Source organism: Rhyacophila brunnea, unplaced genomic scaffold (assembly GCF_057557595.1).
Source record: "Rhyacophila brunnea isolate RB1 unplaced genomic scaffold, BYU_Rbru_1.0 scaffold_7, whole genome shotgun sequence".
NCBI classification, from domain to species: domain Eukaryota; kingdom Metazoa; phylum Arthropoda; class Insecta; order Trichoptera; family Rhyacophilidae; genus Rhyacophila; species Rhyacophila brunnea.
This window is the reverse complement of record NW_028233339.1, coordinates 35,729,276-35,748,471: the sequence shown is the minus strand read 5'-3', so window position 1 is coordinate 35,748,471 and position 19,196 is coordinate 35,729,276. Positions and strand designations below refer to the sequence as shown.

Here is a 19,196-nt window from a genome sequence, read left to right as displayed (position 1 = left end):
TGATGGTTTAATATAATATTTCCAAAACTACTTTTCACAACAGAAATATTATTTGTAGAGTATCTTGGTATTTCATGTTGGCGTCTATGCAAAAATGTCCAAGGCAACGCATAAAAAATGCAGATCTTGATGACATGCTCAGTGGTTTGGATTTCTCTGCACTCACATACAGGGGTGGTATTTAATCTCCACTTACGAATGCTATTCCCAAATCAATATATGGAAGAATATGACAGACTGGGCTCTGTGCAATATGTCGGTCTATATTTACTTAACATTATTAAAATATTAGGGTTTTAGCTTTTTTTCAATATTTTATTTTATGACGTAAATGTTTATTTCTTATTGTTGTTATTCATTGATTTATCAATATTTTAATACAATAATTATTATCATTATATAGTATATTGTATTGAATTTATTGCGTCAAATGTGACTTTTCGAGGCGTTATTTTTCGATTAGTGACCTTATTCAAGACATTAAAGAATGTTATAATATGACGTTATATATTTAAAAAACCATCTGGTTTGTATCTTGCACATTTTTAAATGTACTAACAAGATGCCAAGCAAAGGTAAGAAAGATCTATGTACCGATCCAGGAGTTTATAGAATTCAGATATTTTAGGACGGATTTATTCAACTTCCAAGTTTTCAATATCGAAAATAAATATCAAATAAATAATGCTACGATATCATAAGACATTGTTTAAAAAGAAAATATATGAGAATATTATTCCAACCATTTCTGATCCTAATAAGATCATATTATTATGGGCCTCCACAGAGTGGAGTTTTGTATTAACGGATTTTGTTTTTACGAAAAATGGATGTCAGCCACTTGCTCAACCTATTAGGTCCATACTCTGACTCATACACAAATTGAAAAATAATTTGTGTACTTACCAGACCCAGGATTAGAACATGAGACCCATGGCGTTATAGGCCTACGCTTAAGCCCCGCGGCCATCGTGGGTGTATAATCAAAGCATTTTTTTTTCTTTTTATAATATGTCCAATAATTACGATTAAATTGGATTTAAGTCAGAATAGACAATGAAAAACCAAATATGTATGTAATAATACATTGAATGAAGGACAATAAGATATCTCATAATCAGGTTTAAGATTTTTTTATAATTGAGGGTGTGGTCAAACGAGGAAAATAGATGAAAAGTCTTTTATGCACAAGTGGAATAATTGAGTGAAGCTTGGAGGGCACAAAACATTTTGTGCGACTACTTAAATAACTGTATAATATTGAATGTACTGAATAAACAGTTTACAGTAAGTACCTATTAGAAGAAGAACCTTAGTTTCAAAACAATAATAATGAATATTGTATGGTGGTAAGTACTTAAGTGTTTTATTAACTAATTATCAATATAACATAAAAATTTATTTAATTAACCAATGAATTTAAATATCGGTAAATTAATTTACTGAGTTTGTAATATTGCCATAACGTTTAAAACGCAATAAAACCGCTTTAAACATTTTTAATAATCCGTCTATCTATATGGAAACAAAAAGCACATTATGTCAACATAAAATTTCAACGCGGTGGTTTCGCATTATTGCAGCAGAATAGCGATTTTATAAATTACCTAAACCGCTAAACCTGAAACGTTATTCCGTTTTAATAAATTTCAAAATAGCAAAGTTTACTACAGTGTGCGCGTCAGCGAAATACGTTTAGCGAATCACGAGTGAAAACTCACAATAATCATATTATAAATTATTTTGTTATTAGATAAAAATTTATGTAGCTATGTAATTTTGTAAAATGTATAATAAATTATGCATGCCTACTTGTAGTGCTTATATCGAGAAACATCTTGCGATAGAATACACCGCATGTTATGTAAATTACTTAGGTATGTTTTGATTTAATCAATACCTCTCTCAAAAATATTTAAAATGACAAATAAATACGATTTATTCCAACAGATAGAGACTTAAATCTTATTTTCTTTCAATAAAATATATACCTACTTAAGTTTTATAGAATGCATAAAAGAGAGTTTGAATAATTCATAATGTTTATGATTTAAAATTTTGAAATCTTTTTTATTTATATCGAATAGAGCTTTGGTATCGTGACTATACAGTAGCATTTAATATACATTAATTTACGGCATCATACCTAACGTAGTCTATAATACTAGATGCCTGCGGCTCTCGTGGTGCAGTGCGTAAGGCGTTGGCCTTCCACCCGAGAGTTCTGGGTTCGATTCCCGGTGTGGACACAATATTTATGTGTTTTTCTCAAAGCCTGTGTGTTTGTGATTGTTCAAAATTTCTAAAAAACACCTTGTACGAAAAAGCAAAGGACATGGTTATTAATAATTCAAAAAACAAAAAAACTAGGTGCCTTATAGCGTTGTTACATTCGTTTAATAAATTTTATTTTAAATAATTTATTAAAAATACAATACTCATTTTGATCAAAATACTTTGCATTACGTAAAGGACATTATTTTATTTAAATATATTCTTTTTAAATAATATTCTAGTGTATCTCTTATTTTCCAATACTATTTTTAGTAACTGATATTGCATCTAAAATTATGGGGAAAAAATTACCTATACGCATGTCATATTAATTTAACTGCAATGTTTTTGTTAATAATTATAAAACGTTTAAGTCATTGATATTAACAGGTGTTAAGAGAACATTAATAACTTATTTAAAATTCGATCATGTTCTATTGCCGAGTCCCGTTGTAGGACTTTTACTGTATAAATACCACAAATATATTGATATAGTTGTAACATTAATCTGTATACCTTTTGTTTTAAGCAGGTATTTTTTTCAATTTAACAGATACGTAAGGTTTATTGTTATCAAAACTTACCTCGACCGCCGTGTCGTCGGATCTTTCATAACCATGACCTCTGTGATGTCGCCGAATTTGTTGAAGTAGTCGCGTAGACTCTCTGTAAAAAATAAGAAAAAAATGTTAATATAATTGAACAGTTCAATACTAAGAATATTACATTCTTAAATCTTGTGAATTATTCGTTGAATAAAAAAAATAGTTTGTTAATATAAAATTTTTCGTACCCTCAATAATGCAAAATAAAATCACTTCTATATCTAGAATTTAGACAACTCTAGTACTCACATTATTTGTAATATTGTCATTTATTTATTCTCCATTATTTTCTGGGTTGCATTATATTTTATAACAAAATAATATTATTTGCAATGAATTCAAGAAAATAGTGATTTAGTTGATGACCATTATTTCGATTGTGACTTATTATTGTTAATACTATACAAATAAATTACCACATTTAAATACCATACTAATTATATCGAATGGCCACCTTAATCGTTACGCGCTGGGCGCGTCTTTAGCGTCCAATGTATTAAGTATTTTATTCACAGCGATAGACGAGATCTAATAATATACTAAGCATAGTATATACATGGCAGATCTTTTTCATTTTAATATTCAGTACATACATATATTATTATAATATGTATTTCAATTTGTTGTTCTCGAATGAGCAGGGTAATTATTTTGATTCTGTAAGACGTTGCTAGTGAAATTTTGTGTACGACGCGAAAGTTCCTTGAGCATAAATTTAATTTCTCGTTAGAAACACAAATAGTCTAGAGACAGAAACCATCTCCGTAATTAGAAATAAAGGAGTTTTGTATGCAATTCAACAAAACAGAATAAAACTTTGAGTCGCGAGATAGTATCAAAATAAACTATACAATACAAACATTCAAATTTCACAAACTGAAAAGCTTTTAGAAAATAAATAATACAAATTAACAGAATCATGATTCCATGAAATTATTCGACAAACTTTATCCATATTCTGCAAATACTAAAGTAGTAATCATGCTATAAAGAAAATTGTACATATTATATTATATAAAATATTAGCATCTTGCATTAAATATTTTTTTTTCAACTCAGTAATTTTATTATCGATGATTTTGTTTACTTTAAGTGATATAGTGCAATCAAATAATACTGTTTTTGTGAACATCAACAAATCTAACTTATTTACGAGGTTAGATACTAACTAGTTTAGGTCAAATAATCAATATATTTGTAAAATTATTCATTGGCAGGCACTGGAGTGTATTAATGTACCTTGTTACTTAATTATTTTAATTTTTTTCATATTTTGCATTTCTTTTGTTTATGTAGTTAGTTATAAATCATTATATACGAAGGCTTTACCAAGATATGAATAAACCTCAGCACCATGCATACTACCAACAAAATATTATATTATTATGTTGTTAAAATATGGACTCTTCAAAAATTTTACAGAAAAAAAATCTCCATATTGAAATGTGATGTTGATAGAGAAAGCTTTGCATTATAAAGCTTATGTGTATGTCCACAAATATTTCTCGATATTGGAAAAGCTTGTCATCAAAGGATGTCTCTCACCTACGTACCTACATGAGAAGCATTCTTTTATTTTGTCTCCATACTGCAAAAAGAAATGCCATCGGGTTAGGTGATGATGTAAGTATAATGTCAAAGGAAGTAGCTACGTTGTCCAGATAGAGAGACATCTATGGTTTAAGAAATTAAATTTCTGATTCCCATGCTCAGTCTAAATATTATAAATAAGACGTGTTATTACGAGATCATAAAGCTATGCTCCGAGGCTAGAGTATGAAAGAGTGAAGTAAGTATATAATTAACACGAATAATCAAAAAAAAAAATCTTAAAAAATTACTTTTTTACTTTTTAATGCTATATGTTTCGAGGCGATTCTGCATATATATATATATTCTTACTATAGTATGTTCACTTCGATTGCAAAGCTTTTCGCGAACACTTTATAAGGTGAATATATAAGCGACGATCGCCATGAGACTTATTTTATCCCTGAAAGTAGACTTTCCTTTTTTATCCTTAAGAACGGAAGCGTATATTATTTTAATGGGGATATTCCCGTCCGACGAAGAAAGAATTTACTTCTCTTCGAAAATATTAGATGGTAATAATACGTAACGTAAAAAATCTAGCTATCTGCAGCTTATTTATGTGGGAATATTTAAAAAAAAATAGTGAGAGCAATCAATAACTTTATTCAATACATATTAATCATATAAAAATATAATGCCTGACAAGTGTTTAAATCATTTTCTCATATTACATTCACTACCTTTTAGCTGTACCCCAGTAAACTGGTGCATTGAATAATTACCTTACTAATTAATATTTCTTTTGGTAGACAGAAATTTTTTAATCTATAATATTCAACAAACAAAAGAATATTGGTCTCAATTTTTCTACACTTTCAACTCATTGCCCACTATTACTATAATTTTCTTGTATTGTCCATTTTTATTCAACTTCATTTATAATATTTTCACAGTAGATCCGTGAGAGTATGTTAAATTACTTACTATATAGAATCCTAGAAATCGGTCCTCGTAGACCAGTGCCTAAGGCGCTGGTCTTTGGTGAGGTTTGGCGAGGTCACAATATATTTATGTGATTCTCTCAAAGACTAGGTGTTTGTCATTGTTTCTCTTATATTACTAAATACACAACTGTTTCACTACACAATCGTTATTGGGCCACTTGACCTGTTTTAGTGTTAAAAAAGAAAATAAATCTCTATTATGTACCTCTGAAGTGTGAATTTTATGGATGTCTTTTAAGTAGTTATTAGTCATTTACTCAATAATTAAGAGACCTTCGATTGTATGTTGTATAAAAAAATACGTACGAATTCGACCTTGCGGAGTAATTCATTTCATTGCTCTACAATGACAGTATTAATAACTTATTTTATTTTATATGCTTTTTACAACTATCCCAATAATTTTTTTTAACTACTGATGCAGTATGTTTATCCATGAGTAATATTTATCCCTAGTCGTTTATTATTTTAATTCCTCCACGATAAATAGTTATAATTAATGAATTTCAAATAAATTTACGTAATATCATCATCAGCCGGGGTCGAGGCATCGCTGGATGAAGGCCTCCTTCCGTCCACTATTATCAGTTCCTAGTTCTTTGCTGCAACGTATAGCTACCAAAATATATTAATGAATCCATCCAAAGGGGTCGCTGTTGAAGATACTGTTCACGTATTGTGTTTAAACACGCTCCATACCAGTTCGTTTCTAAGAGCTATCTCATCAAATATAATACTATCAATATTTGATAATTGACATGTAATATTTATACGTAATATAAATTATATTCATACAGACAATATTGAAGAAAAAATCCTTGAATCAAAATGTTTTATTTCATTTATTCAGTTCATCCCATTTTTTTACAGCAATAAATTATGATAGTTATAATAAATCACATGTCATAAGTGAGTATCTTTAAAATTGTCGTGTTTTCTCGCGTAGTGTACGACTGTAGAGTGGTGTGAGCTAGCGCACGTAATACATACAGACGTGGTTTTAGATTAAACTCGACATATTCGATTTCCTCCAAGGCACCTACCTATCTGTGGATTCTTGACGGGGCAAAAACCTGAGACGACAGAATCAATATTGCGTATATAGTTCAAATAAAAATAGTATTTTCTTCTTCAATGTTTCACCAAAGAGTGAATTATTTTTAATTAACAAATTCTTAATAGTACTGTTTTTACATATTATATGTAAATTAAATAGAATATTTTATTTTTTAGGTTAATCAAGCGTATTACGAGTCCCTACGTTTGGATGTGAAGTATCAGCAGTTGTTTTCGCCGAGGAATGTTTCAGGAGCAGATGCCCATGTCTTCGCCATGCACTGGAAGTGTGATTTGACTGAGTTTTTGAGACTTGATTTAATAAAAAGCACCCACGGAAGAGAGGAGTATGGAAAATTTAGTCGAGTGTGATGCAGGCGGATTGGTTTGGAGGAAAGTATTAGGTAGTTATAAAGTTATTAACTTATACCAAAATCTAGAAAAATTAATTATTTCTCACAAATTGAGTGTAGAGTACTGAAAGAATATAAATAAATACATGAAAGCTTTTTGCAAAATCTTCCTATACGTTTTCTCATAGATGAAAATTATAGCCACCTTGAATTTCAGTTATCTTCTGAGCGACCAAGACTCTCCGCCTTTCTCAGTAATCTGGTTATTGGATGTGATGTGTTTTGTGATTTATATCATATGAATGTATGGATTTAGGTAAATTTCAAATTGGATTTTATTGTTGAGGGTCTAAAAATCTACCGTAGCATCTACCGTAGAGGTTCTACGCCACTGCGGCATTGTATCAATATATAAAGCTCCATGTTGATTCTTATTATTATAGTAAAATTGTGAGTAATAATAATTGATGGAAAGCTCATATTTAGTATCCTTCTACCGTTGTGTCCATATGAGAAAAGCTCGCAGACTATTCCCAACCACGCCTTGCCCACCGTGCCCGCGTCATTGGCCTCAAATATAGTATCATCGTACTTTAGAAATATGTAAATTGTATTTTATTTGTCCTAAATAATATTTCTATCGTTGATGTGAGTAATTGAAAATGTACGTTAAGAAAAAGGCGTTATTGTGTTAAATTACAACTTGTGGAAAAAATAAGAAAAATAAAATGTAATGTACATAATACAATGTACATAATAAAGTGTTTGATTTTTTTTAATAATGTTTGTTGTATCTGGAATAAACTGTGAAAATAGTTGATTTATGAATCGTTTTATTCCTTGAAATATATGATTATAATTATATCATCTACCGTGTGTGCACATTATTATAATACACGCATGAGCGAAAATAACAATTTAACTTCTGTTATATTATAGGTACCTAACTATTTAGTTTCAAATGTTCAAAATCAAATGCAAACCAGTGTATAAAAAAGTCTAGGAAAAAATCTCTAAAATTATTATTATGTGTGAGAATTTCATCCATTCCATCGCACGTCTCTAGTGGTTTGATCAAATTAAAAATTCCCCGGAAGTGAAAAATAATATCTTTTCTGCCGTATAGTTTTCCAGTCGCCGCACTATTATTATCATTTTCAGATTACTCAAGTACCTAATCATCTTTTCCATTTATAGTGAGTCTCTCCTATATTTTTCAAGTCCATATTTATATTTTTAGCATAAGTACTTGTTAATTATTGTTAAACGGATTTCAAACCATTTTCTAATCCAACAACGTCGGAATCATGGTCCAATCAATTATAAATTTAATCTCAATAACAGAACCTTATATCTTACTAAACTAGTTTTTATCCGATAATTAATTCACAAGGGGGAAGGTGTTCCATGTCAGCTATTTTCTGGTATTTTCGGAGGTTAAGCCTGAATCTTACGTAAGATTTATAGAAAAACTATTTATATAATTATGAAGCTTATTCATCGGCAAATATTTATGTGAAACATTTGATAACTGCATAAAGTATTTTTATGACGTAAAATAATATTCTTTGGAACCTTGAAATGTAATAATTGATAACGAAGCCATATTTTTGTGACATTAATAGACTGTGTTGATAACCGTTTTTTCCACTAAATATTATGTCAAAACGTTTATTATAGATAGCTTTAATGTTATCAAACATAATGTAGTAAAATATATTCAGTATAATTATAATATTTGCAGTTTCTGTTCCCTCTAAATCTAACGGAATCGACTAGACATTTTGTTATTAAAATATGCTATAATTATAGACATTCCAAATAATCTAAAGCTACGTATCAGAAGGGTTATCATTAATCATTGAATAAATGATGAAACATCTTGTTAATTATAAATTTATAATACTAAATAGTGAAATATTTTAAACGACAATTTCCGTGAAATTTTCGACAAGCTAATCTTCCATTAGAATCGCCTACGAACTGGCGCATGATGTCTAGTATTTATAGCTCGTATTATTTTCACTTTATATGTCCAAAAAAATACGCCAACACACTAGTATTGTACACAAATTTGTTTGTAACACTAAATGCTACAAATTGAGCACAAAAATAGGTTAAATAAACGGATATTCAAGCGTATTATAGCAAACGTAAAATCATTTTGACAGAAGGATCGGAAAGCAAAAAAAATCTGAAGAAATTTGTATTTGCGTAAATTCTACGTAATGTCATACTAAATCATACATTCTAATTTTTAACACTGTTGCAATCTATTTTGCCTAATATTGCAACATAGCAATTAGTTTTCTGTCCCTTTCTACAACTATTTCCCTCTACATTCAAAATAATTATGATTGTAGTAGGTATGTATTTTATAAATTGTGATAGATTTTATTTTATTTCAGTGAAATATATCGGGTCGTCCAGTATTGCCATATCTACTAAAATATTATTGGATTGATATTTTAGTAAATAAGTGAATGAAGTTTTTCACCATTTGTATCTACTATTAGTTTTACTATTTTTATTTAATAAATAATACACATGAGGTTTTACGAATTTCACATTTGTTATTAAACATACTTACATAATTTAGAACACCCCAAACACATCGCGAAGTAAAAATATCTATATTGTTTACTTAGCCAAATTATGAATCTACCTAGGTTAGGTACCTACTGATATTTATATTACAGAAAATTTAACTTTTACTAAATTATGAATTTGCGAGATTATAATAATACAGATGATTTTAAAGAATACTTTCATCAAATAATAACATAATAATGGATGCCTGTACTTACATAATATTTTCCAATGAAATATTTTTTTCTTTTAAATTAACTTTAATTTTGAAAGTTTAGCCTGGCAATACTATGAACGTCATTTATTTCAGCGGGAATGCGAAATTTTCATCCTCGGTTTTTGACATAGGTACCTAACAATATTATCACAATTATTTATATCGATTGTACTTACAAAAAATGCCACGAACTCACTATCCGATGGCTGGAAGTTCCAAAAAAAGACGTAGGAGAAAAGATGGAAATATTAATACATTAAAAACACAAAGGTTTGAAATTATTATTTTATAATTTGCCATAATTATACATAGTTGAAAAAACCACATTTCACAGAAAATTTTGGTTCACAATATTTATTTATCTTGCAAAAGGAAGTTTTGCGTATTACTTATTAATACACACAATTAAGTATAATGATCATTTGTACTTATATTATGTTTGTGGCATGTCTTATTCGAAATTAGTGTGTCTGTGACAAAAATTATAATCTGGTACAATAATTAATAGCAGCTATACATTTTGTTTTCTGTTAACTATCTACTAAACTAATATTTTTGAATGTATTATAGTATTGATATATTGCCGAAGACTATGCCTGAGCATGTAAATCCTCAAAGCATACTACCTGAACCAGAATTTCATCCCACATTTGAACACGAACACGAAGAATTTATTATAGAAAATGAAATTGAAGATTCAAGCCCTAAATTCCGTGTAGAAGGCCGTAGAATTATAGACTTTTCATATTTTTTCCAACAACTTCAATTAATTAGCCACCATGATTCTCCATTTAATTGTAATTTATCACATTTAGAAATTTTTGGGGAAAATCGGGATAACTTTAGTAGTACATTTTTTATCCAATGTAAACTTTGTGGTAAAAAATTAAAATTATATACCACTGAAATGAACAAAAACAAAATGAATCTGTGTGACGCATTTGTATCCAGTATAATCAGTATCGGCAGTGGATTTTCAAATCTGGAAGAAATGTGTTCAGCAATTGACGTACCATCGATTACAGCAAGAACATACAGAAAGAGTCAACAGAAGGTGTACGAGTGGTTTGAAGAAACCAAAAATAAGAGTATGGAAAACGCTGCGAAAGAAGAGCGACAACTTGCAATCGAAAATGGTGACGTCGATTCTTCTGGTATTCCCATGATATCAGTTGTTGCAGACGGCTGTTGGTCGAAACGTTCATACAGATGCAATTATTCCGCAGCATCTGGCGCTGCCACGATCATTGGTCAAAGAACCGGAAAGATTTTGTACATGTCAGTGAAAAATAAATATTGCGATTTGTGCGCCAAAGCTAAAAATAAAAATATCCCTGCTCAACAACATAAATGCTTTTTAAATTACACCGGTCCGTCAGCTGGAATGGAATCTACAGAAATATTAGAAGGCTTTAAAGAATCTATTAATACACATGTACACTGTCGAGAAAGTTGAATGTAAAAACCATTTAATTAGAAATTATTGTGGCAAAATAGAGGCATTAACCAAATACACAAGATATCCCTTGAATGTAAGAAAAATCATTGCGTCAAGAAAAAGACGTCTGCGGAAAGCCGTCATAGGTGCAATCAAGTATAGAAAACTACAAGATAGTACTTTCGAAGAAAAGGTTATCGCTTTGAAAAAAGATTTAATTAATGGACCGCACCATGTTTTTGGAGACCATACTTCTTGTCTACCATATTTTTGTACAAATGAACCAAATACAGAGGACATGCTTGATGTAAATTATGTACCAGCATTAAAAGAATACAGTCTATTTTCTCAATTAATGATATATAATTCTCGTTTGGTGCTAAATTCAAAAAGTTTAATTTATAATTTTTCTACTAATATTTCAGAATCTTTTAATAACATGATTGCAAAATTTGTAGGCGGCAAGAGAATTAACTACTCTCAAAGACAATCGTACATGGGACGATGTGCAGCGGCGGTAATCGCATTTAATACAAATAAGTTACATTGCACAATTCAAAAACAAGTTTATAAAAATAGCCCAAAAGCCTTTATAAATCGCTTAGAATCAAGAAGGTTGAAAATAAATAAAAAAAAAAATAGGAAAATCTTGGCGAAAACCAATACATTCTGTTCCTTTATCTAATCCAGATTATGGAGAGAGTTGCCAAAAACCTGATATGGACAAAAATCAATATCAATTGTTAAAAGAAACTTTTTTGAAAAAACTCAAACTGACAAACTGTGAGAGGAGGGATATAGAAAGACGCACTGTATTACAATCTGAATGTGCAGAATGGCTAGAAAGGCGACAAAACCTTCTTACTGCCTCTGTTTTTGGAAAGGTGTGTAAGCGGCGAGAAAATACAAAATTTGGGCCTTTGGTAAAACGTTTATTATATAGCCAATCATTAGCCAACGTGAAAGCGGTAAAATATGGTAAAGAAAATGAATCAATAGCTTTACAACAGCTTAGTGTACAAGAACGAATTAAGATTGAGAGATGTTGATTGTTTATCGATGATGTGTATGATTTTATCGGTGCAACGCCAGATGGCATCAGCGATGATGATACAATTATTGAAATAAAATGTCCTTTCTCAGCTGCTGGAATAAGTGCAGATGAAGCTATTGTACAGAAAAAAATGAAATTTTGGAAAGTAGATAAAGACAGGAATATGGTAATAGATAAAAATCACGATTGGTACTTCCAGATTCAGGGGCAGCTTCATATTACTAAGAAAGATGTCTGTTTATTTGGAGTTTGGACGGGACATAATTTTCCTGTTAAAATAGAATTAATCAAAAAAGACGAGACATTTTGGATTGAAAAGATTGAAAAAAAGATATATCACTTTTATATGAATTGTCTACTGCCAGAAATAGTAGATCCCAGAACCAGTAGATCTATGAATATTAGAGAACCAGAAAGGCTGAATTTCTAAATTTTTATTTTAAATTTTATTATGCTTATATTTTCAACAAGTCTATATTACATCACTATTTTATAGTTCATCAAGATATATCTAATTTACTAATATAGTTTACTGTTACGAGACACCCAGAACGAGTGTAATTTTATGAAATTCAAAATAATATGTATACTTACATCTAAATAATGATACCTACAGATCTTGCTGGCGATTCCACTGTGCCATATTTTGTATAAGCATTCGTCTCTGCAGCCGTAGGGTTTGGTTCCGTGTAAAAAGTACATTTTGTTCTCAAGGTCAAAAACCAAATTGGTTGTGCCAATGGCTTATAACCATTCCTCATAAATGATTATAACTGATATCACCTCATAACTGATCAGTGCCACGCACGAGTTAACTCGCGGGATTTTTTAAACGTCATAACTTCTGAATGAACTGTTTGTGTATATTTTCTTAACAATATTTATCATTTTAGTGTGAAAATATCCACGTTAAACATGTTGATTTGGTAAATTTTGACAAATATTTATCATTCTATTCTTATTTCATATTTTTTAAGGGATTCATTTTATTCCAAAAATAACTGACCTACAAGTACCCACCTGGTAAAAATTGGATTTGGATTGGATGGAATTTCCTAGTAGATTTTCCAACTAAACAACATGACGCTTTCTATATATTATTTACTGTTAGTTTTGAAATTATTGTATTTGAAATAAATAATGTATCAATAATACACATAGAAATCAATAGATATATAAAATAGATATCACAGTTTAAAAATCAGAAAGATCAATGCCTATTACCATTGTTTATGTTACAATATAAAACAACATTTATCATTGAACGTAGGTACCAAGAAAAATAGACTTCATTAAAATGTGTCAATATAGTATATACCCGATATAATTATATAAATTATTATATTGTTAATTACTCTGTGGGGTCCATATATACTGCTTCAATTGTAATTTAATTTTACAGTATAATTATTTATGTTAAGTACTTGATTTACTTATTATATGTACAAATGTAATATACTTACCTACTTATTAGGATATATCTTGGTGAATTTTAAAATAAGAGGAAATTAAATGGAGGTCATCGTGTCTAACTAGATGTCAGCCGTTGTTAAGTCTTATACAAATATTTATACATTATTAAATTGTTTTTCTGTTTTTTATTGATGTAAAGACATGGCATGTATTCAAAGTAATAACAAATTAGCCGTGTACTATTTATTTAACTTATATTAAAACCCCAAGATTGATTTCGTCTTACGACATATTTTATTCTTCTAAGTTTTACTATGACATTGTAATATGAACCATGGATATAGTATAGTACTTAAAAAAATCAAAACTGGTAATATATTATTTCAATATTTAATTGTCAATTTTCATTTGAAGTCAGCATTTAATTACTGGTATAACACATAATTATTAACTGATATCTACAACTTCAGATGGACAAATTAATTGATATATCATATTATCAGTTTTCATTTCCTTTCAACAATGTATTCATTCTAGCAGCTATTTTAAATATCTTACTAGTTTTTATGTCATGGCACCTTACAAAGGCTCCGAGCAACCGTATACTGAGCTTCGAGAACAGATGTTTACGACGGATACTGGGTGTGCGGTAATTTTAGAAGTAACGGGAGATAAAAGAACGCACCAAATAGCCTCCCATCACGCTGAGAGTGAATACGCAACTTTGTACCTGGCCCGGCCACGTGCTGCGAGTGCCTGAAGAGAATCCCAATCTGGTTTGCCTGTTCTTCAAGCCAACCGGATTCCGGCGTCCTGGATGGCCGCTAAATACTATCTATATAGCATATCTGGCGGAGTTACGGGCTGCTAGTATGACCTGGAACGATGCAAAAAAACTAGAGTGACAGACATTCTTGGAGGCGCCGCATTGTATCCATATGCTGCAACTAAGATGCGGATATAGCCGAAGAGAAGAAGTAATATACAGCATCTAGAAAACTTAAAGCCTTTGAAATGTGTGTGTATAGATACATGCACCTTTCATTGGTGTTGGAAAGACAATTTTTCTAATATCAAAGTGATATTGAGGCTGAAAAAGACAAGACTTGGAGAGTAAGCTCTACCAAATGACATACCTAATATGATACAAGTAACTGATATGCACAATTATATTATATTTTATATGACGAATCAAAATAGCAACTTTTATATCATTATCGATAATAAATTTAGTGCAAAAATGTTTTTATAAAATTGTTTTATTTTTTAAACATTAGTCACTTTATATTTACCTTGTGTAATTGTACTATTAAATCTATAAAATGGGTGTATATGCTTTATGGTCGACGTCATAAATTACGCCATGTTCGAAACGTATGCCGAAAGTCGGATTTATTTCATTATTAATTAAAAGATTTATTTCATTCCATCTTATTCATATGAAACCGTCGACAAGCAAAGATCTCGGTAGACATTTTCTCCATCTGCAAAAAACATAACATAGGAACTGTTAATAGTGTGATTTTTAATCTTTTATAGTTGGCGACTGTTTGAAGAGTGGTAATTAAAACGGATTAGTGATAATACAAAGCATCAAAAAAGATTGATTAACTAAAATAAAGTAATCAGGTAGGTAACATGTTTAATAACAACTAGAACGCCTTAGATTATATCAAACAAATATATATGAAATCACAGGTTTTATATAATTCTGGAATGAATGTAACTAACCTCAAAAAAAGGATTGTATTACGTCGGAATTATGAAACATTGAAAGTATGTATAGACTAAGAAAACAATAAATAAACACTTGAATAATATATGCAAAACACACAGAATACTACGATAGTAATAAATAACATAATATTGTACTTACAGATAGTGTTTCTTATTCCTGATATAAAACACAATTGTTTTAGGTACCTTGCAATTTGCAAACATAATATTTGACAGCAGAGAGATTTTTATATTAGTCTATGGCCAAAAATACGGATTTATTTGGCCGGCTAAAAAAAAGATTTTAATATAGCAAGAACATTTTAAATATGCGACAAATAAATAAAAGTATATATAATATAGTTGTTAAAAAAATCTGTGTACATTATAAAATATATTTAATATTATAAATACATATATTTTTTAAATTTATGTTATAATTTGTAAACGACGAAGCACGTCAGCTAATACGCATAGTAAATGTTTAAACTTCGGTAATCAAATTCGAATGTGACAGAAAGAGAAAGAATAACTTTTTAATCATATTAGCATGCGTAAAAGAGATGTAACATAATATCACTTTCACTTTAAAAATCATACCTAGTATTCAATGTCATAGTTCAACTTTAAATGAAAAAACAGAAACTCTAGGTAAGCATGTGTGCCCTTAAGTCTTGTGAATTATCCATTGAATACAAAAATAGTTCATTAAATTATAAGCAAGTGTAAGTACGTTGCAACAAAAAAAATAGAGTATCCTATTCCTGATACCGGTTATTAATTAAGGTATTAATTATTAATTTAAAAAATAAAAGCCGATTGCCAATAATTAGTAACGCAATTTAGAAAGTGCAACAATTAATTAAATTTGTGGCAATTAAATAAGATATTTATAACAAAGTGGTCAATGCACATGGGCGTCATTTCCGAGGGACGCAGGTTTGAATTCTAGGAAGGATGTGGTATTTTTTCAAAAAGATTTTTTCTAGTGGTTATATATTTCTCAGAAGTATTTTCAAATTATATCTTAATATTTCGTCGTATACTGATGCTATAACCAAAGAATGTGCTTTATATAAGGATGACGAGAACGTATTTACGGTGCGTTTATCACTGTCGCATTTAAAATTTAAGTTAATTTTATTTTACTTATTATTGGACCGAAAATTATAAAACAAATGTTCAATAATTGACGTATAAGGTTAATTGTATAAACTTTTGTTTTTATTTCGTCAAATAAAAAAATAATGATAATAAAATTGTGGAAAAACTTATAGGTATTAGTGTAGTAATCATCGGTTTCTTATAATGCAATTTTTCTATCGTAAATTGGCAACCAAAATCTAAACCCTATCGTTTGATAATCACATCGATTCCACAATATTCCTAATATCGTGTAAATGATTAGGTTTCTACGTTTCTATTGCAACTATCTTTTCTACATTGTGAACGGCAAAAGATCATACCTACGTTATTTTTTGAAACCACGAGCCTTCATCTACGTATTATGAGAATGCTGTGTAGAGCGAATTGAAGAATCATAACGTCTGGCGATAAATGGTTTTTATTAAAAATATTATTCTAAATTCTGAAGGTAAAGATCCGAAAGTTAAATTCCAATAATCCGTACAGGTAGCGGGTGAGGTAAAGCTGTCGAATGTTTCGCCATGTACTATATAATGGTACAGTTTTGTACTTAAAGTCTGCCTTCTTGGAATTGGCTCAGCTTAGTCTCGGCAGGTAAAATGTTTGTTACAGTCTTACAAGTAAAAGTGTAGCTAACTCCTGGATATTAGTATACCAGAAGCTGGTGTCGGGTACAAAATACGTTCAATTTTGTAAATTGCAATAGGTATATTCCGGTGGGATATAGCAGAATAAATTAGATGTTATCCTTAATTTTCTAGGATTAATTGAAAATTAATCTGAGCCATCTTACTGTGCTGACTAAGAAAACTAAAATATTTTTATTTTTATATAACAAGTACGTGAATAAAGTGCTTAATCATCAAAATCATGTTGGTTATTTTATTACCAAGAGTAAATTAGGTTTTTCTCAAAAATAATTATAAAATTAATTATCCAGTTGTTTTTATGCAAAACGGTACTATTATGCGGAGAGAAATCAGACTGCTTACCAAGCAGTTAACCTTTTACCTAAAAGGTAAAATAAGTTTACACCATAATAATATTATCATATTTATTAATTAGAGCTGACTAATTCAAGGTGAATTATATTATTATACTCATTGCCCAAAATTAAAAAAAAACTTTCGAAAGCTAATTTATTATTCGTTTTACAGTTAAAGTATTCTACCACGTGAACGACAGTTACCTATTACATTTAAATGCGTATAAGTATATCATTGAAAAAAACTCAAAAATCATCAGTAAAAAAAGATTTTTATGGTAGTAGATTTCAAACACAGGTATTTGCAAGATCTCTAATCACCAATCTATCAAATATCCATCAAGAATAACATTACCATACTAATACTATTTGACATCCTGTAAATTGAAACCCCCCCCCCCCCTCACGCTTCGGGGATAGGGTCGGAGCCAGCTTCCAGCAGTCTCATAACCAAAATTTTAATAATATTATATATAGCTGTATGTGCATAATATAATAATTTCTCAAAAAATCAGTAGGTATAAAATATCACCTCGAGCATAACAAAATCCCTACAACTAACATGAAATATTGTTTATATATTATAAACGGCGCACGCCATTATGATAATTATTATTTTTAGATACAGGACGTAATTCTAAGAAATATATAATGTTATTTTTACTAGGTAGGTATTTTGGTAGGTAGTTGGAAATCATCTCCGGCCTTCGCGCCTTTAAACCCGCTTGTGTATAAAGACATTATTTCAATGCAGGTGTAGTCAACCTGGTCCCTACCACCTACTAGTGGGCGTTCCAGCTTTCATGGTCGGCGGTAGGGGTTTTAAAAAGATTTTAATTATGATTATTTTCTTTATAAATCACCATTACTGTGGAACCGGTGGGCGGTTAGAAAAATGCACTACTAACAGAGATACAAAAGTGAGTGGTAGGTATAAAAAGGTTGACTACCCTTAATTTAATGTATTAAATATTTTTTGCAATACATATAATATATTCCTAATAATCCTACTGTTTCCGAACCTACGTTATATTCGAATAATATGTTAAAGTATGACAATTACGTATTATTTAAATTGTTTTATGAGTTGACAAATCCTTATTTGGAATATAGTACGTACCTATATATTTTTCCCAGCATATGGGATTATATGCAAATAGCTTTATATTTACTTACTACAATAAATTAAGAGATCATTCTGGTGGTATAAATGGGATCGTTTCGTTCCGGATGCCCCACAAAAGTGTTGCGATAAAATAAAATAGATCGCGCTGTTCTTTTCCGATACAAACCACAAGTGCATTGCTGCGTAACGGCTACAAGTGGACCATTTCAAATGTTGCGGATTAACTAATTTTGTTTTTGAAAGCCAAACAAAATCGGGCAGCTCAGCGTTTTGCGAGCCGAGTTGCGCTTTTGGGCGGGCTGATTTCGGGCCGAAAACTAGGCGGCAAGACCGCTGGGCGGCCACGGTAGGCTGGTCGACCGCCGCTCGTTCCGATCCAATACCGAAGGCATGCGGCAAACGCCATGGAAAATCGGTTTTGTTCCCCAAAGGCGGCTTTAAGCTTTATCGCCACTTTGAGTCAGTTTTTTAAGCTTTTAGTTTCTACAGGTAAATGTGCTCCTCCACGAGAAAGTTCTTACAATATAGTCTGCAAAAGCTTGAAAGCAATATAATATAATTCGAATGAAATGATAATATATAAATAATCAGATCGACAATTATTATTCATTTCGAATGGTGTACTTGTATAAAATTCACGCAAAAAGAACTTTTTAAAATCGACATTGGTGATATGATACGCTTGGC

General features: G+C 30.2%; 1 protein-coding gene and 1 long non-coding RNA gene across 11 annotated transcripts in view; both read right to left on the bottom strand.

Annotated features, from left to right (window-relative positions):
• The window catches only part of Rbp6 (RNA-binding protein 6), a 1,006,046-nt gene extending 1,003,109 nt beyond the window's left edge, over positions 1-2,937 (bottom strand). For all 10 annotated transcript variants that reach the window (XR_015071926.1, XR_015071928.1, XR_015071929.1 and 7 more), the window contains exon 1: positions 2,859-2,937. Coding sequence is in view for 5 of the 10 variants with exons in the window: in XM_085958080.1 (XP_085814206.1) it covers positions 2,859-2,893 (35 nt within the window). In the remaining 5 variants the exon portion in view is untranslated. The remainder of the gene's footprint in view (positions 1-2,858) is intronic.
• Positions 2,938-13,807: 10,870 nt separating this feature from the next.
• Positions 13,808-15,477, bottom strand: LOC147064783 (uncharacterized). The gene is made up of 3 exons (XR_015071883.1): positions 15,413-15,477; positions 14,829-15,020; positions 13,808-14,413 (listed from the first exon to the last, which is right to left on the bottom strand). It is a non-coding gene; the product is annotated as an uncharacterized LOC147064783 (long non-coding RNA).
• Positions 15,478-19,196: the final 3,719 nt, after the last annotated feature.